The 25,150-nt window shown below is 28.4% G+C and overlaps 1 protein-coding gene across 1 annotated transcript in view; it reads left to right on the top strand.

The window, feature by feature from the left end:
• LOC136080686 (uncharacterized) overlaps window positions 1-25,150 on the top strand; it is an 88,174-nt gene that overhangs the window by 5,558 nt on the left and 57,466 nt on the right. The window contains exons 2-5 of the mRNA XM_065797664.1: window positions 1,616-1,830; window positions 2,835-2,871; window positions 4,891-5,172; window positions 10,954-11,400. Of these exons, the coding sequence (XP_065653736.1) occupies window positions 11,070-11,400 (331 nt within the window). The 5' untranslated portion in view covers window positions 1,616-1,830; window positions 2,835-2,871; window positions 4,891-5,172; window positions 10,954-11,069. The remainder of the gene's footprint in view (window positions 1-1,615; window positions 1,831-2,834; window positions 2,872-4,890; window positions 5,173-10,953; window positions 11,401-25,150) is intronic.

The raw sequence follows: 25,150 nt of genomic DNA, 5'->3' as shown, positions 1-25,150 counted from the left end.
CTTTAACCATGTTTGAAAACTAAAAAGTATACAATTTCTGGCAAGAAAGTGCGACAAAAAATGAGCTACAAATCAACTAAAACGAACTTAGTCTTGATATACCAAAAATAAATTGTTAACAAGTCTAACAAGAAGTCAAAAATGCTTTTAACTTGTGAAATTAATTCGTTCTTTTGGTTTACAAGTGATTTTTTTAGGGGTACCAAATTTTCTCTCTTTTGTACCTAAGTCTCAAAAACAAAAAGTTTTGGTATTTATAGATATTTTTAGGTAAAACCATTATGATTTCTGAAAGCCCCATATATTTAATAGTCTGAATCAGTTTTTTTTTTTTTTTTGATTTTTTTTAATTTATGGGGGAGTATATCCTTTAAGGATTACAAAAATATTTTAATATTTTTTCTATTAAAAAAAATCAAATTCTCTAACTTATTTTTAAAAATTGGAAAAGAGATTGACAAATCAAAGTTGGGCTGAACAACTTTATTCCGAAGATGAGGTGCTCGATAAGTTATACAAAATTTGTTAAACTTTGTTTGACAAAAGGGCTCTTTAAAAAAGCTATTATTTTGCAAACTATATATATTCTTTGCATTAAGGGTACATATATCTTTAAAAAAATCTAATAACACTTTATTCATACAACAAAACGTAAAACATAAGGTATTATAAATATTAAGCACATAAACATTTAAAACATTTATATGTTTAAATAAAGGTTTTGTATTTGAAAAACGATTTGAAAAATATATTATGCGCATTGCATGTTTCTAATGCTGATAAAGACGTCGTAACTTACTTTTACCAGTACATTCCCAGGGAGTATTTGCATAATTTATATAGCTATGAATAAATAAGTAGTATAGTTGTTTTAAATTTATTTTGTTTAAAAAATTTCTAGCCTTATAAAAGACTCCAATATTTTTTGCAACTTTTGTTAATATATAATCAATACGAGTTTTCTATGACAGATTTTCATCAAAATAAATTCCAAGGAACTTAATAAAGGAACCTTCTTTAACTTCTATTATAAGAAAAGATGGGGGAGGGGGAGCAGTGGAGGACCTAATAAAAAAAAGGAGATGGAAGGGGTATGGGAAGGGAGGGGGGGGAAGAGGAAAAGGGAGTCTTAATAAAAGATTTGCTGTGAACTTTTTGCAAAACACGAATAAAACAATTTAACTTTAATGTGGACTTCAGCCAAATGCGCATTTTAAACAGCATCATAATTTTAACACGATTTAATATGCTTATATAAGTTAAATTCTCATATAAATGAGAAAGATCGAGTCAATTAGTTTTATCAGTGACTGATTTAAAATTTTGGTGATTTTTTGTTTAGTTTTAATATAATGATTTTTTGTTGATAACAAGTAAAAGTTAATAAACGGGGATGGTCTTAATAAGCTTTGGGTGGAAAGGAAAAACTTCCAAAAATTAATAAAAGTCTCTTCCCGTGTATTAAGCGCCTAAGAGTAATGAACTTCATGATGAGATCTGAAAAAATAACTGAAAAACTTCAACAAAAATTGAAGTAATTGAATATAGTGCATGAAATAACTGAATATAGTGAACCAAAATAATTGAATAAAGTGAGATACTGAATTTTATTTAGGCGTCCAAAATAACTTCGTGCCATTTGTTACAAGGCTACTTAAAAGCAACATTCGGGAGAGAAGTTATAATTAGTTGTCCACTGGTATTCCGATTTAAACGAACTCTTGAGAAATGAGCTTGATCAGAGATTTTCAAATGTAGTTTGCAGTTTATGGCTTAGTTTATAATATATAGCTTTATTCCTGATTGCATGGAACTTACTCTTCAAACAAGGTTAAAATTTTTACAAGATTCTTAAATATTTCAAAGTTCAATTTCAAATTAATTTTATTAAAATATGTTTCAAATATTTTGATTAAGTCGCAATTGAATGAACTATATCGCATTTTAAGTTTGCTATTCAACTAATGCATGTATAATCACACATATATTCGAAATTGAGTGTTTAAAAGCTAGTTATTTTTATCCATATCCAAGGTAAGGATAAAGGATTTACACAATTGCGCTACACAAGATCAGGTTTCTTGCGCTACACAAGATCAGAGATCTTTAAAAGTACATATTAAATACATTAAATTTAACAAAATTAAAAGCCAAATGATTTGTGAAAAGTCACTTTACAAAAACAACAAACAAAATGGTAATGTTGAAGAAACTTCACTAAGAAAATTCAATTTCACTACTGTATCAAAATATCTTATTTTTATTTATGGTCCCATAATTTAACAAAGTTTAATTACATTTTAATTTTGACTGCATCTTCGTTTTATTAATTCTACAACTTTACTAAAGTGATACAAACACTAAATAAAAAAGCTTATGAAATATCTAAAATAATTAAATTTTACAAACAATCATTTCTAAAGACATGTGAAAAATAGGTAGCTTATCGTATAATAAGTTAATAACTAAAGTCTTTAGTTTTTATTTTATTTTATAAGTTTCTTTATTTTATTTTATAAGTTTCTTTATTTAGTTTTAAAAAAACTCTTGATGCATTTTAGCTTATGAATAGGATTTACTTAACCTTTTTTTAAGAAAAATCTGAGAAATATTTGAGTTGGTTTGATGCAACAATTTTAGAATTATTTTTTGCTACTAATTTTTTTATTAGTAAAACACCAGTAACTTTTTAAACATTAGCCTTGTATTATTAATAAGAGAAAAAACCTGATAAGAAGTTTTTTTCCAAAAAAATTAAAAGTTTATAGTTGAATTTAAGATTCAGTGAATAATCAACAATAGAAATTTAGTAGGTAATTTTTTTTTTTTTATAGGCGTCAACTGTACCTATATTTTGCAAACTTAATAAAGGTAAGATTTTTAGTTAAAATTATACTAATATATTGAATTTTAATTTATGCATGTGTAATTTATATCACAGAGATTTTTAATAGTTTTAGCAGTCAAAAATAAATGTTAAAAACAAACAAACTCTGAATTAAAGTCAAATCTTATTACTATTTTTACTATTTTGGGTTTACTTATAACTAAAAACACTTATTTTACTTTCTAATTGTGTTTCAATGAATTATATATATTTTTTTTGATTTGTAAAAAAATTTACCTAAAATAAAGGTCGCAAGTATTCACTTTATATGTTTGGGTTTACTAGGTGAAAGATAAACATGTGAGACTTAAAAGCTAGGGTGCTCCAAATTTTTTTTCTCAAAATTACTTTGCTCTCCAGGTGTTTTCCAATTCCTTTCAGTATTTAAAGTGAAAAAATCATACTTCAAGATTTTAAAATAACTCTAAGCCTTGCCACCATGACAAAAATGTTTGTCACATTATTTAACATTGAAAACATAAATTGTTCGAAGTGAACTAGAGTTATTAAAAGTTGAATTTAAGCAATCAAAATTTAGGTGTTAACAATGATCTAGTCTAGCTACCATGATATGATAATGCCATGATATGATAGGCCTAAGAAAAATACTGATCCAGCCGTATTCGGAAAAACAATTATATAAGTTTTTTCATAGATTTTTCAGTGTTTTTTTTCTGAAATCTGGTACATTGCGCTGGTGTTGTTCCACCATTTGTAACATATATTGTTTTTGTGCTTCGTCTCTTGGTAAAGTATTTGCAAAGTCTGTGATAAGCTTTTTTGCTCTCTCGGCTAAATCATTGACAACTTTTGCATGACGTATAAACATTGCCGCTTCTTGAAAATTATTGTCGGTTCCCACTGCTTTGGAGGCAAGTGCAACCAGGCTGTTTCAATTCCAAGTAAATTGAACAGGAGCCAGGATTTCTTGCCAATCAGATGTACCAATTTTGTTGAGGGTACTAGCTGTGGGAAGACAGGAGCACATTTATGTAGTGGTTTTTCTTTTTTTGCTTTGATAAGTTGTCTGGCAATTTGTTTTTTTTTCAGAATCTGACACCAAATTTGAAAGGAGCGAAAATGTGACAGTTTCTTCTGCTAGATACCACATATGCCTGTTCAATGCTAAAATTGTTGCTCCAGCTACCTCGGGGTCAATTTTCTTGAACATATGTAGATCATGCCATAACTGAAGATCATTTGATGGTTCATCGGCTGCAGAAGGGGTGGCTAACCACGCTTTCACATAAAATAGGGCATTTTCACATAAAATAGGGATTTTAAGTTAGAGTTAACTTAATTTTATCCTGAACTTTTATCCTGAAGATTTTATTCTGACTTTATTCTAACTTTTATCCTGAAGATTTTATTCTGAACCTGAAGTCTAAGCATTTTGAAGTACAAATAATAAACGTTTATTTGCAAGCTAGATGATACGATTATATAATAGTTGCAATAACTACCAACTAATCCACACTGATGACTTAAGTTAGTCTTACATTTAGAAAGAGGTCTAGTAAATTTGGTAAAGATTTGGTAAAACAGGCAAGATTTTATGATAATTTTTAAATTATCATAAGATAAATTTAAAATTTTCTTTGAAATCAATAGTATTGCAAACATTTATTTTTTAAAGCATTATTATGAACTTGATTCAAACATAGATATTATTTGGCACTCTAAATGATTCTCTTAAATCATGAAAACTATAATGGTAATGATGATGATGATGATTATGATCTGATGATTTTGATGATGATGATGATGATGATGATGATGATGATAATGATGATGAGTATGATAGTAATGATCATGATAAAAATGATGATGTTCATCATCACAATGATCATGATCATCATGATGATTAGGATGATCACCATAATAATGACAATTATCATCATTATTTTCAAAGGTGTAAGATTTTAAAAATAAGCCTAAATGGTTTTAGAAAATTTAATTATGATTTTTATGTCTTGATTTAAATTAATTTTATTCAAATTTAGTTGCAATATGCGAAGGATCTTCGTATTTAATAAAATGTCCGCAAATGTCGTTGATACATGTTCAAAATGCTTTATATAGTTGTTTTGATAACGGTAAATGTCTAACCAATCAAACTGCAAGTTTTAACTCATGTATTTCAAATAATATCACAGATTATATTCAGAAATTGTGCAATAGAAACAACAGTTGTATTATTGAATCAAATGATAATGTATTTGGTTTTTATTCTTGTTCAACCACTTGGAAGTACACTATTGTTGACTATATATGTTATTTAGAGAGTAAGTAATTTTTATTTAAACATAAATATTTTTTTATAATAAGTATTATTAATTTGGTTAGAGCCAAAAAGTTGAATAGAAAAGTAAAAATTGTTTCATAATGCAAAATAATAAATTCATAATAAATTCATTGACACTCTTGTTTAAGCAAAAACACACATTTTACCTATTAGGACTTTAAAAATACATACATTTTCTAATTCAGAATACTTTATTTAAAAAAAACTGCGCTAAAAGAGGTTTTAGACCACATATTTATAAATAGGTGGTCTTCTCTCATACTGTCAATTTCTGTGGTTTTTCTTATCACAATATAATAGGCTCCTCTATAAAGATACGCTATAAAAAGTAACCTTATAACCTGCATAATGAAATGCAGAAATTACTGTAACTATGATAAAAGTTATGTTGAGAATTAGCTCGGAACTAAACAGTAAATTTTAGCAAGATTGATGAAACAAAATGCAGCAATTTATCGTTTTGGAAGACATTCGCTAAGTTTTTAATTGCCCTCTTGTTATAACAAAAAAAATATTCTAATCTCACTTCATTTCAAGGCTAAACCAGATTTTATAAAAAAGCCTCTAATTCTTTTGCTGTACCAAATTTAATGGAAAACTTTCATTAAATTTGGAGTGCAAGAGCAATATGGAGACAAAATAGGATACTTATATGTCTATGAATAGATTAAAAACAGACAAATGATGCAATGCATTAGAACAGTGGAAAAGTAAGAATATAATTCCTTTACATTGGTTGTGCATACCCAATTCCTCTATAACCTCTGAACAAGTCTTCTTAGCAGGGGGGTATTTCGTTATAATTAAACGAACAAAGCTTTAACCTAAGTCTTTGACAAGTTGATTTACATCCAGCTGAATTTCGATCAAGTGAAACTCATTTATAAAATTAAAAAAAAAAATTCTTAAAAAATAATAAGATAAATTGTAATTTTTTGGTGGGACAGTCTATTTCTTAAAAACATTTCTTTAAGTTTTTACGGCTAAAAGTTAATATGATTATTCATAATTTCTCAATGGGATAGTTTATTTTACATTAAGTACTTCTAAACACTTTTATAAGTTGACATTTAAGTAATTGTTGTGTTAAAAAAGTGACATGACAGTGACTTTTTTTCTTTCTTGTTAAAACAGGGTAAAATCCAAAAATGGCGTCTGGGATCCGACCTGCCTGAGTATCCGACCTGCCTGAGGATCATCTAATAAAAGGTGCAACAGCTACTGATGCTGATCGGATCCAATTTAGTGTTACAACATAAATAAGAAAAATTTCATAATTCCTAACTTCTTGCAGTGTTATTATGTTTCCCGAAACAAGCGTAAAAAGCATAATAAAGTGTCGATTTTTTTTCATAAAATAAAGTTTACAAAATCAAATTATGATAAACTTGCATGAAAATTTCGAAAAATTCATAGAAATTTAGAGAATAAATATATTTCGTTTCGGCTTGGTATTTTTCCGAAACTTGCGATTAGGGCTTGATAACCGGTGGAAACTGCAACCGGTTAACAGGTTTTTGGTTCAGTTTTCTCAAAACTAAAAACCGTTTTTTTTCCTAGAAAAACCGCTCGTTAATTTTACATTAACAAATAATTAAATAGTTTGAAGGTTTCTTGTTTTAACCAGCTAAGAATTAACATCAAAAGCAAAAATTCATATATTTTTAAAAATTGCTTGAATATCGCAATATTATGACATACAAGTATCTAATACAAAGTATTATGTCAACTTTTCATTTGTTGTTTAATTTTTTGGTATTAAAATGATTAAACAACAAAAACAAATTTTTTGTCAACAAATTTATTTTTTTAACTTTGACTTTTGTATTACTTTAAATATTATAAATCATGGTTAATTTTTAAATTATACTTTTGTATACAGTTATATGCATAACTTTCAGTTAAAAATAGTATATTCATTTATAAATAGAAAAATATAATCAAAGGTTATTGATTTGCCACAAATAAAGAGGGATTGGAAAAAAAAGGGAGAAAAGATGATACAAGTTCATTAGATTTGAAATAAATTTCACTTATAAAAAAACTTTCACTTATATTAGACTATAAACCCAGATGGAATTCTCTTAAACCTATGATGGAGAGATTTGTAAAACTTTAAGTTTGCATAAAAAATGCACAGGAAGAATTAGGACATGAATATTTATGCAATAAAGAAGACTTTTCTATTTTGCTAAATTTAATTCAAGTATTTAAGCTAGCAGAATTAGCAGTAAAAGAACTGAGTTACATCAACTTTACTCACTGCTGAAGGAGTACTGAGATTTTTATTTTGTACAATACTATACAAATTTGGAAAATAAGTTTTATAACTCCTTAAAAACAAGAATTTCAGAACAGCGAAACAAAGGATTAGTTACAGAGTATAAATTCTAGCAAACTTTTCCGAAAACAGAGTTGGCAGAACTTTTATGCTTGTCTATGGCTGCTATATTGTCCTTAGCAACCATTATAGGTAAAAGATTATTTAGTGATTCAGATTTACAACCAACAGATTTTGTTTTCTTAGACTTTTTCTTTGCTTTCTTTTGTTTACAGACCTAATTCTAGTGTTAAAGTTCAGTAGGTTACAGTGAACTTACACAGAAATTTAAAAAATTCCTCTTTATAATAAAAAATTAGTTTAAACCGGTTACCTGGTTATACAATATAAAAAAACCGAAAAACAATTTTTTGAATTTTTCCAGTTTTTGTCAAGCCCTACTTGCCATTTAATGAGTCTCGTCTTGTCTGATTTTTTAACAATAAAATTTTTCCTGCTACTTTCTCATTCTAATTTTAACTGATTTCTCATCATCATTTCAAATAACTTAGAGATCCAACACCTTAGGGCATTGGAAACATGTTTTTATGTAAACCAGTTTTGACACAAATTACAAATGCAATTCTGACAAATATTTAAAGTTTGGCATAAAAGTCTGTTGAGTAGTTTAACTAACTTTTGAAAAAATCTTTACTGAGTTTTTTTCAGTAAAAATTTCAGTAAAAAAAGTTACCTCTAGTTTGCTTTACCTAGTTTGAGATAATATTTGTTTTGCTAACTTTATCCTAATTAGTTTACACATGCTTGAGCAATGAAAAATCAGGGTATTTACCTTATCAAATAAGATAAATTACCTGATTTCATCAGGTAATTTACCTTTTTGATCATGGTGTCATGAAAAAGATGCCTATAAATATAGTAAGATATTTTTCTTTAAGGTCTTTTTGTATGTTAACTGCAGCACCTTGAATGCATTTCAATTCTGGTTATATTTTATTCAAGCAAGTTGTATTAATTGCTTTTTTTACATTTCTTTTAATATATGATGCTAAAGGTAGATGCATTCTTTTTAAATCAACTACTACTGTTTTTAAATTTTAAATACCAAAAATATTTCTTTACAGACAGTCCAGAAATGTTTTCCTTAAGTATAAGTAATAATTTTCTCACTCTTGCAAGACAATTCTCTCATTAACATGAAGTGCTTCTTCTTTTTATAATTTTTTGCAGTTGCATTTCACAGGAAAAAATATTTATTAATTGCGGAAAATTTTAGCTCAAATGCAATTGCAATAATTTCAGTAACATAAAAAATGTTTCTTGGAAGAGATAAGGAAACCAGTTTAGATTTCTTTTTCTGCGACAATGTTGAAGTTGGAAGATTGTCCTGTAAATGAAAATTTATAAGACATTATAATTTATATTATATATATATATATATATATATATATATATATATATATATATATATATATATATATATATATATATATATATATATATATATCAATCAATCAATCAATCAACCAAAATTTATTGACAGGCTCAAGGCCCAATATAATAAATATACAATTGGTAAAATAAAGTGGATTAGAATAAAACAAAGACTAACACACTTGAATATAAACAAAACCCAAGAAAAAAATATTTAAACAAAATAAAGATAAGAAATTAAAGTGTTATAAATATAACTCAGCTCTCTATTTAAACATCAGTGGAGACTGCAAGAACCTGTCTGAGTTAACAAAAGCTTTTATGACGAGGTTCTCACTATTCTGCAGCAGTAACAGTGAGGAGTATTGTTGCTTGCGAATAACAACATTAAGTGAATGGGCACCATGTTTCACAAATAATTCACTTGCACTGTTCCATGGTGGCTTGTTTAATATCTAGCGAAGTGCATTATTATATGCAACACATAGGCGATGGAATGAGTCTTTTCTCCAAAGATACCACAGCTGACATCCATAGATTGGGCTGCAAAAGGCATTAAATAACATGATTTTTGTTTGTGTTTGTGTAGAGCTGAACTTTCTACGGATGAGGTTAGCTTTAGCATAGAGCGCACGTGTTTTAAAATATCTTTGTCATCCTGCATATCGTTTGAGATCAAGTGACCCAGATATTTATAATGACTCGTGTATGTGAGTACCATGCCAGATAATGTGAAACTAGGGCTATTTATAAGGGGTTTATAAATTTCAAAAAACATTATTTGAGACTTAATATTGTTATAAACTATATCATGTTTCACAGCATAACTAGAGCATAAATCAAGTAAGATCTGGAGACCTTTGGCTGAGAGTGCACACAGGACAATATCATCAGCATAAAGAAGATGGTTAACAAGAGAAGGACCCAAGCAACAGCCTACAGTAGTTTTATTGAGTAAAACGCTAAGATCGTTAATATATATATTAAATAGAAGAGGAGACAGTACACCTCCTTGTCGCACTCCATTACTGATATTAAATGTTTTGGATAATATTCCACCCCAAAGGATCTGAGCTGTTTAACCAACATACCAGACAATGAGTAAGCATAAAGTTACGCTAGAGATAATTTAGTTTCGTAAATAGTGTATCAAAGCGAACTCTATCAAAGGCTTTACTAATGTCGATAAATGCCACATGCATATTTGAGCCATGTGATAGGTAAAAATTTAAAATAATATATATATATATATATTTATATAAATATATGTATATATATTTATAAATATATATTTATATACACATAAATATATATATATATATATATAAATATATATATATATTAGGGTGGTGCTAAAAACAACTTTTTTTGAAAATGTCAGCTGACAACCCCTAAATGTGTTTTATATAATAAAATAATACTGGATTTAAAAAATTTTTGAATAAAAAATATTTTTACGGGTGCCACAAGGCCCTTATACATCAAACAGGTCCCTAATAATATAAAAGAAAAAGTTTTTCAAAAGTATGTCATGTTGGGTCTCAAACGAAGCAAAATCATATACAAATTTCAAAAATAATATTCATTTTATAAAACATAGATAAAAAAAATTATAATCAAAAAATCTTGTTAAATTCCCTATTTTTCATTTTTAGTTAAAAAACGTAACTTTTTGTTTACTAAAATCTAAAATAAAAATTTAGTTATAAAATAATTCATATTTTTGAAATTTTTATATATTTTTGCATCATTTGAGACCAAACATGACATACTTTTGAAAAACTTTTTTTTTTATATTATTAGGGACCTGTTTGATGTATAACGGCCTTGTGGCACCCGTAAAAATATTTTTTATTCAAAAATTTTTTAAATCCAGTATTATTTTATTATATAAAACACATTTAGGGGTTGTCAGCTGACATTTTCAAAAAAAGTTGTTTTTACCACCACCCTAATATATATATATATAAAATAGTATATAAAGTTTTTATCTAGAGCCACAAAATTATAATAAAATGAAGTTATTCTACAATAATTGTTTTTTAGGTTCAATATTTGTTGGTGAAATAATTGGATTCACCAATATAACATTTAACAATTTTTATGATGAGTTTGTTATATCATTTCTATTGTTATCAACTGGATCTAATACCTCACCTTAAATGAGTATAGGTTGTTTAGGTGACAGTAGTCTGATGAACTTTGATATTTTCGGAGATCTGTTTTTAAATATTGCTGCATTGGAAAAATTTGTTTATTCAATTAAGATAACAGCCAATTCATGGACTTCAATTGTAATTTCTCATTATTATACAAATGATAACAATGCTTATGCTATAACAGTAAATGTCAATGGAACCATTCAGTTTTTTAATGTAAGTACTCAGCCAACAGTTTTTACCCATGTCTCTCTGATTGCATTTCCTTTCATTCCTTTTGGCTCTTTTCCGTTTGGATCAATTAAAAATTTTTCAATTTACAGCAAAACACAAGGTAAATATTTGCGTATTTTTTTTCAAAAGTTTCATAGTAATTCAACTAAATAGTGTATGCAATTTATGTAAAACTAATATTGTAATATTATCTACTCATGCCTTAATGGTTGAAAGATAAAGTTTCAGTATATAAGTTGAATGTTTACACTCATTAATTGCCCTCATTTCTATTTAAATGCTTTATTAACTTATCTTCTTTCTAGGCTTTTATTGCAATATTATATTGAACTTGTGTTGTTATATCACAACTTATTTAGTAAAAATAGGTGCTTCAAATAAAACATGTTTTCAGTATAAATCTAATGGCATCAATTAAGAATTTAATTCAGATATGTTTTATAATTATAAAAGTTATATAATGAAAATTATGAAGGTTGAAAAAATAATGTTTTATACTTTTAGCAATACTTAACTAAATAATTTAGTTAGTTTACACATGTTTTTAACCTTCTGTAGAACAAATAATTATTCAACCTGGAGAGGTTTGTCATTCTAATATGATATGTATAACATGATTAGTTAAGTAAGAGTAACTATTTATATATTTTTTTTCAAATTACTAAAACAATATTTGAACAAACATGCAATATTTGCAACAACTTTAAATGTTATTGAAAGCACTATTTTTAACAAGAGGAGGTCTAATTATGAAAATTATGTATTTCAATCATTTATATTTTTTATCTTTTGTTGACAATTATACATTTTTTTAACAATAAGGTACAAGCGTTATGTGTTTCTTTAATTATAAAAACATGGCTTTGGAATGAAATTTTATATCATTATTTAAAATCAATATAAATATAAATAACAGCTAATGAGTTAATGATGAAAACAAAAATTACACTTTTTAAAAAACTAAAAATTAAAACACTGGAAGCATTTCTAGTGGTTGCAATTTATCAACGCTTAATTCGAACCCTGGAAGAGCTCCCATGCAAAACCAAGCAAATCCAATGTTTACCAATAATGAGATTATGTTTACTGTGTATAGCAGAAAATCATTTTTATTGGCTAATGAATGATTTTTGAGGAAAAGTGGGCTCCATACATTACATAGACAAGTTAATAATATTGTGCAAAAACAGACAATTCCTTTTTACCATTTCTTGCAAAATCAGACAATCCCAACAACCAATCAAATTTATCAAAACAAACCATGTGATTACAACTTCCGAAACTGAAATTTTTTATAAAAACGATAACGGTTACTAGCCTCATTTTGCATTGTTTTAAATTTTAAATTGTTACAAATTATTTATTAACAGTTTAAGCCTTTTGTAATGCAAATTAATTACAAAGAAGGATTTTAGATGAAGATGATTTAGAGTTTGTTGGAGAACGTAGTAGCAGTTCTAGAAAGCGGAAGATTATTAAAACAAAGCAAAAACAACATAAAAACAGTTGCAAAGGAAAGAAGGTAATTTTGCCTGTCTTATGTTGATCTTATTTCTAATTCTGTGACCCTTGAATGTGATGTAAAAAATGGAGTCTACCTGTCAGTAGGCCGCGGCATCCACTCCCTCTGCACTTATCTGTTTTGAGCACCTCTTTCATATTCTCTTACTCATTACCTCATTACCTCATTAAGTCTTGCAAAATGGTTTTTCTCTCCCTACCTTCACTCTCTTGCTTTTCTCCCTTCCTTCAATAACATATCTTAGCGATGTTTATATGTTTTGTTTCAGATGCACAGTGGATTTGTCTGAAAATGTAGACTGGACACTTATGCTGAGAAAATGCTGCAAAATGTTGGTGAAAATACAAACTAATCCAAATTTTATTCCCTCATAAAAACTTATATGAAAGTTTTTCTAAGGAAATTTTTTATGTCCTGTGAACCATGATCCTTGTTGATGTATGCTATGTTAGTGACATAAATTTTATTTCTTAATTTATGGTAACAATTTAAATCAAGAAATAAAAAGTATCAAGATTGTTAAAATTTTTATTTATGGGTTAGTCTGGTTTTGCATGGGAGCTCTTCTAATGTTGTTGAAATCACCATTTTTAACAATGGAGACCTAATTATTATAATCTTTCAAAAAAATGTTGCATTTATAAAGATTATACTAAACAATATTACTATAATAAGCTATATTTATTTATCCTTTTTATCTTAATATTGACTATAATACAACTTTCAACAATAGAATAAAAACTAGAATAAAAATGTTGTGTTAACTGTGTGTAACAAAACATGTAACATTGTTATGTGTTTATTTTATGCCTTGTTGACAATTATACTTTGCTAATTGTTTATTTTGTGTGCATGTCTTGCATCTTATTTAAACTTTATTTTTATTGTTAGCTTATACCCCGTTCATACTGACGATAAAACACGTTTTATCTTAAAAGCGTATTATATTGTTATTGCAAAAAGCTGTATAAAACAACAATAAAACAATACTGCAAGGTTGCTTTGTCAATATAAAAAGCATGTGTTAATATAAAACAACCTCGCCATGTTGTTTTATTACTGTTTTGCAGAGTTTATAACATTATAAACACAAAACACATTTAAAATAAAACGTGTTTTATCTCCAATGTGAACGGGGTATAAGATTACTTTATTCAGGGATTATCTTTTTCCGGATATTTTCTGAATTCTCAATATTTTTTTATCAACTTTCATTTTTTGCGAATAACCAAAATGTTTTTCATACATAAAAGTTTATGAATATACTTTTGTGATACATTTCCTTTTTCTTTTTTTTTTTTTTTCACTTATCACTCATACAAAAATTAGGAAGAGTTTGAAAAAAAATTTGAAACAATGAAGTTAAGAGGAAAATTTGATAAAATAAATTCTGAATTTTTTCCAGACATTTTGCCCAAACAATTTTATGGGTTTTTAAAATATGGTCTGGATGATGTATGTTGATTGACTTCTAATCTAAAGTGATCAATTCCATAAGTTTATGAAATAAAAGTATATGTACGTTATGGACATACACTTGCCCTCAGAAGCATGAGATCAGATTCCTGAACTCATGCATCTGAGGGCAGGCTACTATCAAGTTATTAGATTTAAATCTTATTGATCTAAAATGAAAATAGACAAGTATTATTACCATTACTAGCAGTAGGCAACCCGTAATACGGGTTTTTAGTAAATAAATTAAAATTTAATTTTTATTTGTTTTCTCTAATGAAATATAAATTTATTAATACTTTTTTAGTTGTGCTTACTTTTATTTTTCTTGGCTTCTTAGTTAAACAAAACTGTAAGCTTCATTAAGCATACAGTTAGCCATTTATTCCGCAACATTCGAACATTAAATGGGCAAATCACAAAATCGTTTTGTTAAAATATGACTTGAATTACATGCATAGATCATCCAAATCTTATTTAGTAATTAAAAAAAAAAAAAAAATACCGTAAACAAATGTCGATTTACTTTATATTAACATTATTTATTTCAGCATTCATCCAATTCTAATTTATAATAATGCAGAAAATATTTAGCGAAAAATGTCCGGAATATATTTTGCCTTGCGTTTGTCTTTACTTTGCATCAAAATTATTAGTTTTATTCAAAACTTTTTATTAATTTTTGTATAAGTTAGGTTGATAAAAAAAGCAATTGCTTTTACTTGACATTTTTGCAGTAATTGTTACGCTTTACGTTAATACAAATTTGAGCAAAATCGATAAATATTTTCACATAAAGGTGAGCACTTAGTCTAAAAGCGTTGAATAAAAGCAATTGTTCTTTTTTATTCACCCGGCCCAATGAGCTGAAAAGGCTATAAAAGAGATGTTAAAACCATATATAATATAATATTCATATAGAACAATTGTGTTCACTTTAATAATAAATTTTTTTACAAACATACACAAAAAGTAAATTTTATTACATGATAAATAGTTAAATATGTAACAAAAAAATTTAAAAAAAATCTATATAAAACATATTTTTCTTAAAAAACAATTAATGTTGAAGGCACTTGCCCAAATGATCTATAATAGCCGCTATCTCCAGGACCGAAGAGTCAAGCATATCCTATTGTAAAGAAAACCATATTAAAATAATTATGAATCTTTATTATCGATAGGGACGACGATTAAACATTAAAAAAGCTACATGATTCCATGCTAGTAGGAAGTTATAGAAAAATAAGTAAAAAGTAAAAAAAAAAAAAAAAGAAAAAAAAGAAATTAAAAAAAGAACAAATTAGAAAGATTTTTAGAAACTACTTAATTTTGTGAGCACTTTGGCTATGGTGTTCATTTTTGAAACCAATAATATCTTTATCTTTAATGAAAAGCCAACTCGTTTAATCTCATTCAAAGAGCAAAAATATTAATAACACTAAAGATAAAAAAAATGAGATATAAACAATTGTACTATAGTAATATCAAATGCTATATTGGTTTTTAGTGAATAATTAAAAGCAGTTAGAGAAACTACCTGTAATCATTTTTAATGATAGACACCACGGGAAGATAAGCTAAGCTGTCTATCATCACAAAACATTACAACAATAACATCACAACAATTACGCAAAGCAATAGCAAATAGCTTAAAATATTTGTAGGATGAAATTGCACAAAATATTAACAGACATGTGTTTTATATATATATATAGCTATAAAAGGCTAGACAACAGACATTAAATATAACAGTAAGGGATCGTCCATAAATTACGCAACGCAAAATATACAAGTATCTGAAAACATAGTAACTAAAAACAGAAGTTGGAGATATTTAGCTCTTTTACGCGTCAATTTTCATTAAACTTAATGCACTAATTTATCTAAATATTAAAACTCTGCAAGGGAAAACTTTTGAACTTTTTTGTTTTATTGTATAAGTTTGCGTTACGTAACTTATAGACGATCCAAACACCTTTTGGCAGTAAATGCTGTCTCATAGCTCTGCTAACTAAAGCTCTTGGCTGGCAAAGTTTGCAATCTTGCTGATTGCTACTTTTTTTTTTCTTTTTAAATAGATTTTTAGTTATAAAGAATAGCCGGCTAGCAAAACAGTCTAGCTCTACACACACTGCAAGTCACTTGCTTGGCTAGTTAAACGGCCTAGCTTTAAACACACTGCAAGTCACGACACTTGCTTGGCTAGTTTAATGGCCTAGCTCTGCATACACTGCAAGACACAACACTTGCTTGGCTAGTTAATGACCTAGCTCTGCACATTTGGCTATGAATTATAACACTAATAACTATTTAAAAGCAGTTATAACAGCAGGCAAAATAACAAAAACTGGTTGCATTTTCTATAATTTTTTATAAAAAAAATTAAATGTTTTATATTAAAACAATAATCATTTAAAATACAAGTATATTTGTAAATAAAACATTTTTGAAAACCATTTATTAAATAATTCAAAATTTATGCTATTTTGTTAATGCAACATTTGGAATTTATATGGAATTTTGGAACAAATGTTTAAACAAAAAAAAGGACAAATGATATATTAAAGTATAATTAATAACTAAAAGTCATTACATACATCATACAGCTTGTGCTTGCAAGATATGAACATTTAGAAATGTGAAAAACCTTGACTATAAATTAAGAACATTAGAAAATATAACATTATTTGTGTAACATTTTTCACCAACCATACCTTGAATGGTATGTTTATCAATTTCGAAAAACAAACTATTAAATGCTCTAGTTCTTGGACATGCAACATATAGTTAACCATGAAAAAAACCCCGGTTTTTTTAGATATACGCCAACTCTGTCAAATGTTTGACCTTGACTTTTATTAATTGTCATTGAATATGCCAATCTGACAGGAAACTGATGACGTTTCAGAACAAAAGGTAAATTAGAATCTGATGGAGCCAACTGAATTCTAGGAACAAATACCCGTTTACCACCAGAAACACCTGTCAAAACCTCTGCATCAATATAATTATTTTGAAGAGCACAAACTTTCATTTGAGTGCCATTGCATAACCCAGCTTTGAGATCTAAATTTCTAAATAGCATAATTACACAACCAATTTTCAATTTTAAACAATGAGGAGGCATACCTGAAGGAGTTAAGCTGTTCGAAAACTCAACAGGAAAGTTATTTCTTTCATTAATGTCATAAGTCTCAATTTGATCAGCACTTGAATAAATTTTGACTTCACCAGGTAGACAATCAAGCACTTCTGCATTAATTGATAATGAATCCACATTAGTGGGTGTTAAAATGACACGTTTAGAATAATCATTTTGCTCAGCATCTCCAAAAATCTTTTCAACAATAGAGACATTTTCTCTTATGCACTGATAAGGTATTTCAATGCATCCTTCAAAAGGACCCTCTTCTTTGATAGGCATTGTTCCACTACCAAGTTTTAATAGCCATTGGGAAAATTCTCTTTCCCCATCATTTACTCTTATATTTTCAGTAAATGTAAATTTCTGCACCCATTGCCACTGTAAGGAACATTTTATACACAATTCTACAATTTCAGCTGGTTGTCCTTTTTTCACAACAGGCAGTATTTGCCTTAAGTCACCACCAAAAAGAATGACTCCAAACAGAAAGTTGTTGTTGCATACATCTTTTAACAACCTACCAATTGCATTTAAGGCATGTTTAGGTATCTTGGATGTTTCATCAAGCAAAAACAAACTAACTTGTTTTAAAAAATGTCCATGTATAGAGTTAGGGGTTACATTACATGTGCTGTTATCCAATATTGGGACAGGAAGTTTGAATAAACCATGCAATGTAGATCCATTTGTAAGAAGAGTTGTTGCTATGCCAGTCCATGCAGTTGTAGCAGATTTAAAACCCCTACTTATGGTTTCAGCAACCAAATAATTATACGTAAACGTTTTTCCACTACCAGATGGTCCATCCATAAAAAACAATCTGGAATGTTGATTTTCTACACTTGGTTGCTTGTTCAAAGCAGCAAGGACAGGATTACTTACATTTAATTGATTGACATTAAGAAGTGGTCTCATTCTATTAGCTTCGTCAGTTGATTACTGAACATTATCATTTAAATTTTCTAAATTAAAATCTATGAATTCATCAACAACAGGCAAATTATAATCAGATAGCGTTTTACCACTTTGATTAATAATCTTTTCGATTTGACGAAGAGTAGCTTGTTCAGCTAATATAAATGGAACTTGGCGATGAATGAAATCCTCCATCATAAAAGCTTTGTATGTATTCCAAAGATGCAAAGGGTCGTCAGGTTCACAAAAGGTTAAAATAACTGAAAACAGCTGTCTAATTTGCTTAGGCATTCGCGTTAAAACTGCCTCAGAAAGAGTATTCTGCCATTCAGTGTCATCTTGCAACAAACCTTTTAAAACACATGCTTCACGAAAGGTTTCAAGAACTATTCCATTAACAGTACGCAAATCCTCCCAAGATGTTGCTCCTTTTGCCTGCAAAAGTAACAATCTAAGAAAAAATAATTCTCCTGTTGGACTAACTTTATACATTCTTACTATCACCTTATTTTCATCTCTTTGTCTAACCTTCCATTTACAATGTTTATCATCAAATACATAGTGATATGGAATGTCTACATATGAATAGCGATGCGCTCCTTCATTTTCAGAATTTAATTTAAACCATGCTGTAAGGTGTGTATCGCGTTGGGCAGCTTGCTCTAAAGCCACTTGTTCTTCTCCTTCTCTAAAATACACAATCTGATTCTCAGGAAGATGAACCTTAAGACGGATAATAGTGTGTGACATATGACTTATAGGATACTCAAATATTTGCCACAGTGTCTTAGGTGCACTAACATAACGACAATCTAAAAAATTATTTACTTCATTGTGATTAACCTGTTCATTTATCAAAACATTCGCACAATCATGCCTTTTGTATATGTATTTGTACAAATATTTAACAGCCTTTACAGACATGTAAGCTTCGATATTAATGTGAGCTTGATATTTCTTAGATAACCAAGGATTGTAAGGTACCACCCTACGGTTATCTACCTTGTTGCCTTTAATATTGATAACCAACCCATCATCACGACGTCTATATTGTGGATAACAATTGTGAACGGCTACTGTGTTGGCATTAAATTCTTTAGGATAATTTTTGCTGCACACTCCATCTTTTATGCAGGGAGAATTAGGATTCAGTATCCCACATGGGCCGTGAATCATGCAAGTTTTAATAATATCATGAAGTTCACGAATAACAACCGGATCTGGAATTTCTGCACATATTAAATTATTGATATCCTGTGCTGTTTCAAGTTTATCATTATTGGCTAAATGAAGTAAAATGTGGCATACGGCAAACCACGCTTTTGAAACTCAACAACCTGAACATGCGTTACAACTTTGCCTTATACACCATGTTTGAATATATCATTGAGGAGGTTATTTAACTTGAGTTTAAATACCCGAGTGACCAAATAAGGTCTATCATTTGCTGTCTGACCTGGATATAAATTTTCTGTTATTTCACACCATTTTGGGTTGCAAGTAAGAGTAATAAGAAAATCTGGTTTACCATACTTTTTAATAATTGCCATAGCATCTTCAAAATTTTCTTTTAAAGCTCTAGGACTTCCTACATAAGATGATGGCAAAATAACTACTCGCCCTGGTCTAACATTACGTTCAATCACAATGTTATTAACATATTCATGTAAGGCATCATACTGCTCGCTTCTCAGTTTATTTTGATTATTTCTGATAAAAGCAAGACGCTGCCCTTCAATTTTTACATATGCATCTACAGCATATTGCTGAAATAGTTTCTTGCCATAAAATAATAAAAAATTGCCGAACAGAAAGTCTATAATTGTAGAACTGAGATAATGTAACATGATTTCTAACCAGTGTGGCACGCTCAGGGTTATGCACTAACTGATTATGCCAACCAGCATCACCTCTTGGGAAAAAGAGAGAATAAATCATAGGATCTAAGTTGGCTGACATACTTGATACAATTTTTAAAGGATGACCACTTGGGTAAATAACAACTTCCCTGGAAGTTGGGGGAGCACCATCTTCGCCAACAAATACAACTGCAACTTCATCGTGTGAAGGTAGATTATAGCAACGCCTATCATCCCCTTTAAGTAAAGACATTTTTTAAAAACAGAATCTTGGCAACCTTCTATAGCCACTTGACGAATTTCTTCATTTTCTACTTCAGCCATATTTTAAAATGCAAGAGCAAATTGACTTTGTTCAGAAATTATAGTTTGCAATTGAGACATTAAGTCACGTAAACAAAGATCATTACAACGTTGTTGCATTCTAAAATTCACTGCTGCAAGTGGATCATATATATATAGTTGAGAATATATTGGTGGAATATCTTGATCTGGCCTAAGATTACCTACACAATGATAAATCTGGCCACATATTTTAAAACATGGAGGCCCATGATTTATTGGTTGAACTACAGTTGCTTTAAAAGAAGTGAAACAAAGACAGGCATTGTAATTTCGAATATGTTTTAAAAAATTAACATTAGCATTACTATCTACATAACTCCCTGTAAATAAATCCTGTAAAACTTGTGTAAATGGTGAAAGTGGAGGCAAAGCTACCTTACCATTATGGCAACATAGAAAATGTGTTTCATCTGGAAATTTCTTAGCACCACAGTACTGACAAATTTGATACATTTCTCATAAGTAATTATAATCTGGAATAGCATTACTTCTTGCTATAAAATACATTTGTCCTTGTCCAACAGATCTTCTTACATTTTGGCGATGATTAACTTCGCCTCGATTTAGCCAATTTTTTTCATTTTGGCGACAATTAACATTATCTCGATCAAGCCTATTTCTTTCATTTTGGCGATGATTAACATTATCTCGATCAAGCCTATTTCTTTCATTTTGGCCACGATTAACTTCATCTTGATTAAGCCTATTTCTTTCATATTGTAAAAGATTAATTTCATCTCGCCTAAGTCTATTTCTTGCATTTCGTCTACGATTATTTTCAACACGCCTTATAGCACATACATCGTCTTGTAAATACATAACTTCATCTAGCCTATCATCCATTTCAATGTCATCATTATCATTAAACATATTTATCAAAGCAACACTAATTATTTATTTGTTTTACTACTCTAAAGTTAACAATAAAATAAAAAAACTTAATAAATAACTAAAAAAATCTTATTCGAAAAATTATAAAATAAAGAAACCGATTGAAAGCAAAATAAAAATAATTAGCCATCATCAAAAGTAATACACCTGTATTACTTTTTCTTAAGTTTATTTAATTAAAGTTAAGAAAAAACTGCAACCATATTAGCAGAGACTTAAAAAAAAAAGTTGAAATTTATTTTGATTCTAATAAAAATAATTTAGAAACAAACAAAAATCCTTTTTTCTTAGAAACAGTAAAGTGTTTCTAATAAAATATATATATATATATATATATATATATATATATATATATATATATATATATATATATATATATATATATATATATATACATAGATACATACATACATATATATACATACATATATCCTTGGAGTCGCGGACAGCGTCATAGTTCATGTGTTGGGAGAAAACATTGAACAAAACGCATAATAAAACTTATAAATGCATTATGTACAAAACAGGTTATTAGCGCGGGTTTGTAAATCCCCCCCCCCCCCTCCAACACGCAAACTATAATGCTGCTGCAACTCCAAGGATATATATATATATATATATATATATATATATATATATATATATATATATATATATTATATATATATATATATATATATATATATATATATATATATATATATATATATATATATATATATATATTGAACTATTTATTAATGAAAACATATGAAATCCAAAATTTTCTTTATAACATATATAGTACATTTTATAAATAAACCTCTACAATTTCCTTGGTACAACAACTTGATTATGATTAATATCTACTCTGTAAACATGAATTTTCTAATAATCTAAGTCTTAATAAATTATAAACAATTAAACTTAAATAAAAATGTATGAAAATGAATAATGCTATATTAAATATAGAAAAACAAACATATAGTAACACAATTATATCCTAAACCACAATTCATTCATGCAAGAGAAATTATTATGCACTTATTGAAAAGCCAGAAACATTTATTTCAAAGAGCAAAGGTTTTAACAATATTATAGATAAATTTTATTTATAACAAAATGTTGTCATGGCTTTTATCTAATTATTAAAAGCATGTGAAAGCATGAAACTACCCATAAATATCTTTTAACGGTACACCCCATCTAAGAATTATAGTAACTTATATTTTCAATATTAACATCTATAACACGAAGCTTTAAATTTAAAAGTACAATTTAAAAAAAGATTACAATAAACTAATTACTTAATAAAATTTTAAAAAGATTTCATATTACCTATCATTTCAAGCTACTAAACATTATCTACCTAATGTCAACTTAAACATTTTTAACTCGTACCATAAAAGGTCATGACTTCTTTAAGAAAACACTTGGTTAAGAAAAGCCTGGAAACTACTTAAAAGCTAAGAAATAGTGTATATTACAGAATACAGAATTGTAACTAATATTGAACAATAGGTATAACTATGCGCACTAATAATAATAATAATATTCACTGTGCTATTTCAGACAAAAGTCACTAATTTATGTTTCTGCTTGAAGAAATTATATTAATGTATTTATATTAAGAAACAAAAGCAGCAAGTTCTAGTAATGAAACTACCTATTAATCACTTTTAACAACAGACACTAACATAAAGATAAGCCAAAGGTAACAACATTACACAAAAAATTATTAAAGATAATGTTATGTATTTTCAGAATAGTTAAAATTGAAGGCTACACTACACTTAGACCTAAAGCAGTAACACCGCTTGACTGGTAAGGTTGACGAATCTTGCTCTAGATCTATATCTCAAATATATTGTGTGTTATAGTTATACTAACTATAAAACACAATATTTTTTTTAATTTTATATAACATATAAACAATGGACTTGTTGACTGGAAATATTGAAACAATGGACTTCTTGACTGGAAATATAGCCAGAAAGCTACCAGTTGACGTCGTATTTCTGGATTTTGCTAAAGCTTTTGACAAAGTCCCACATCAACGAATGCTTTACAAATTAAAAATGTACGGAATCGAAGGCAATCTTCTCAATTGGATAAAAGCTTTTCTACTCAACAGGTCTCAACGAGTCATCCTTGGCGACACTCAATCGAATTGGTTACCTGTGACAAGTGGAGTTCCGCAAGGATCAGTCTTGGGTCCAATTTTATTTGTTATTTTCATCAATGATCTGCCAGATGTAATAAGCAAAGAAAACAGTTGTAAGATTTACGCTGATGACACTAAAATCCTAAGCATTGTCAACTCACTTGCTGCTCAACTTCAACTCCAATCAGATATTGACCAAATTGTCCAGTGGTCTAAATCTTGGCTCATGGAGCTAAATGCAAAGAAATGCAAGGTCATGCACTTTGGCCAAAAAAAATTAACACCTTTCAAGTACTCAATGGAGGAATCAGGCCCTTGTTCAATAACGACTCGAACTACATTGGAAGCAACTACCTCTGAGCGTGACTTGGGAATTCAAATTACCAATGATCTTAAAGCAGAAACCCAATCCATCATTGCCTCATGTAAAGCAAATCAAATGCTAGGCATCCTAAAACACTCTTTCCAATCTCGTGATGCTTCTTTATGGAAACAACTCTACTCCACCTACATCCGTCCTTCACTTGAGTTTGCAATTCCAGCTTGGAACCCTCATATGGTGAAGGATGAACAAACTATTGAATCAATACAGCGCAGAGCCACAAAAATACCAGACAAACTAAAAAAGTTAGACTACAAGTCCAGATGTTTACAACTTGGCCTATCTTCTCTTGTTGAACGTCGTAAACGTGGTGACCTCATCCAAAAATATAGAATTATTAATAACATTGACATAGTCAACTGGCACTTTCCTCTCATCACAATTCCACCAAGAGCAAATCACAGAGAAAGAATTCACCGTGAAAAGTACAGCAATAATTTAGCTCGTTTCCACTTTTTCAACAATCGCATTGCCAATGCATGGAATATGTTACCGGATAAAGTAATCAGTTCTCCAACTGTCAACAGTTTTAAAGCGAGCCTCGATAAGCTCTAATGTTACTACAGCTCGCAGCTATCCTTAGTGAAAGTTGCAATATGAGCTTCACAAAAACTAACTATAATCTGACATTCTATGATTTGTATTTTGTCAATTATTTTTACTTTTGTTGTGACAAATATATACTACTATATACTACTACTATATAAAAACACCTCCTTTAACAATCATGTACAGATTAGATAAAATACATTTCACACTATTATAAAAACATTTATATAAACACATTTATGAAATAACTATATAACATATATTATCACATACACGTATTTATCAAAAACTTTTTAACTTTGAGCATAGTATAAACATATATGCAAACCTTTAACAACTATAAAACAACATTTATTAGCATCAGTTATTTTTAACGTAACAAAGAATGCAGATTACAATTCACAACATTGGAATGAAAAAGATGAAACCATTTAAGAACAAAATCAAAAATTTCTAATAAACAAAAATACAGATACCTTAAAATAGAGCATAACACAACATTCTTTTGACAAATTCCAGGAGAATTTTTTTTTAAATTTTTCTATTCCTTATTATTTTTCCTAAGAATATAAAATATACATATAGATATAGAGAAGTATAAAATAAATTAAAATAAACGCAAACTTATGTATATAAACTTA

This window comes from Hydra vulgaris, chromosome 05 (assembly GCF_038396675.1).
Source record: "Hydra vulgaris chromosome 05, alternate assembly HydraT2T_AEP".
NCBI classification, from domain to species: domain Eukaryota; kingdom Metazoa; phylum Cnidaria; class Hydrozoa; order Anthoathecata; family Hydridae; genus Hydra; species Hydra vulgaris.
The sequence above is the reverse complement of the archived record's forward strand: the minus strand, read 5'-3'. Positions and strand labels throughout refer to the sequence as shown.